This window comes from Myzus persicae, unplaced genomic scaffold (genome assembly GCF_001856785.1).
Source record: "Myzus persicae strain clone G006 unplaced genomic scaffold, MPER_G0061.0, whole genome shotgun sequence".
NCBI classification, from domain to species: domain Eukaryota; kingdom Metazoa; phylum Arthropoda; class Insecta; order Hemiptera; family Aphididae; genus Myzus; species Myzus persicae.
Window position 1 is genome coordinate 1 of NW_019103060.1, and position 1,752 is coordinate 1,752.

At 28.1% G+C, this 1,752-nt stretch overlaps 1 protein-coding gene across 1 annotated transcript; it reads left to right on the forward strand.

Annotated features, from left to right (window-relative positions):
• Nucleotides 1-161: 161 nt before the first annotated feature.
• Nucleotides 162-1,397, forward strand: LOC111033702 (zinc finger MYM-type protein 1-like; the record flags this gene model as incomplete). Its single annotated transcript, XM_022314577.1, has 3 exons — nucleotides 162-714; nucleotides 832-1,083; nucleotides 1,246-1,397. Coding segments are annotated over exons 1-3 (957 nt in total), but the record flags the coding sequence as incomplete, so codon positions are not given.
• Nucleotides 1,398-1,752: the final 355 nt, after the last annotated feature.

A 1,752-nucleotide genomic window follows, 5' to 3' on the forward strand; every position in this document is an offset into this window, starting at 1 on the left:
ATAAAAAAGGAAGTGTTACATATTTTTCACACGAAATACAAAACGAATTTTTAGAAATTATTGCAAATAAAGTTAGGAAAACAATATTATCACAAATTAAAAGCGCTACATATTATTCATTATTATTCGACTGCACGCCAGATATCTCACACGAAGAGCAAATGTCTCAAGTTATTCGTTATGTGGTTGTAAATGAAAATGGATGTGAAATCGTGGAAAGTTTTCTAGGTTTTTTACAAGTTTTTAAAAAAACTGGTGAGGCAATAACAGAAGATATTTTGAGAAGCTTATCTAATCATAGTATTGATTTATCCTACTGTCGTGGTCAATCATATGACAATGGAGCTAATATGGCCGGGAAATGGAAAGGTGTTCAAGCTAGGATCAGTTCTATAAACTCTTTGGCTAGGTTTATTCCTTGTACGGCCCACAGTCTAAACTTAGTAGGCTTATATGCCGCTAAATGTTCACCAGAATTAGAACAATTCTTTGGTATAGTTCAAAAACTGTTCAATTTTTTCTCTAGTTCTACTCAAAGATGGGATATTCTTAAACAACATCTTAAATTTTCAATGAAAGGTTATAGTACGACCAGATGGTCTGCAAAACAACGCGCTGTTAAATCATTATATTTGCAGTTAGGCCAAGTTATTCATGTTTGTAAGTTACTCAAAAATAGTAATTTATGTGAAGAAGCAAGTGTTGAATTAAATGGTTTGTTGAAAGGGATAACAAATTTTAATTTTATATGTATGTTAATAATATGGAATAAAATATTAAAGGCAATTGATAGAGTTAATGTAATTTTACAAAAACAGAACATTACAATAGATATAGCGACTCAACACTTAAAAGGTCTGATACATTTTATTGAGAAATTTAGGGAAGAAGGTATTGATGAAGCACTTGATGAATCAAAACAAAAATCAACTGAGCTATCAATTGAACCGGTATTTCCATCGATTCGAGTTAGAAAAAAGAAAAAAATGCCTGGTGAATTAGCGGAGGACGAATCATCAACATTATCGGAAGAAAATAAATTTAAAATTTTAATGAAAAACGTCTGTGATAGAATCTTGAACGGTTTAAAAGAAAGATTTGACTCAATTGATGAAGCTGCAAAAGATTTTTCTTTTTTAGATGGAAAGTTTTTATTTAGTATGCCAACAATTCAATTAAAAAAACATGCTATGGACTTTTGTATAAAATATGAAAAAGATATTGATAAAAACGAATTTATTTTAGAATTGGATAGTTTTACTCAACATGCAATTCAATTGGATAATAAATTAATAAATGCTAGTTCACATGAAATTTTAAATTTTATTCTTAAAAATGGTCTTCAAGAAGCTTATCCTAACATATTCACAGCTTATCAAATATTTTTGACATTACCCGTAACATCGGCATCGTGTGAACGTAGTTTTAGTAAACTGAAACTAATTAAATCATATCTAAGATCAACTACAAAGCAAACAAGATTAAATGACCTGTCAATTATATCCATTGAGCACCAAGTTGCTAAATCTATAGATTATGAAGATATCATTAACGAATTCGCGTCAAAAAAATCAAGAAAAATAATTATTAAATAGGTATTTATTAAATATAGGTTTAATTTCCAAATTATTTGTTTTTTATTGAAAATAAACATTTCCATAATGTATAAGTATTAAATATATGTATAATATCTTGATTAATTGTATGAATATTTAAAATTTAAATCGCCTATAATAATAATCCGTACTTTGA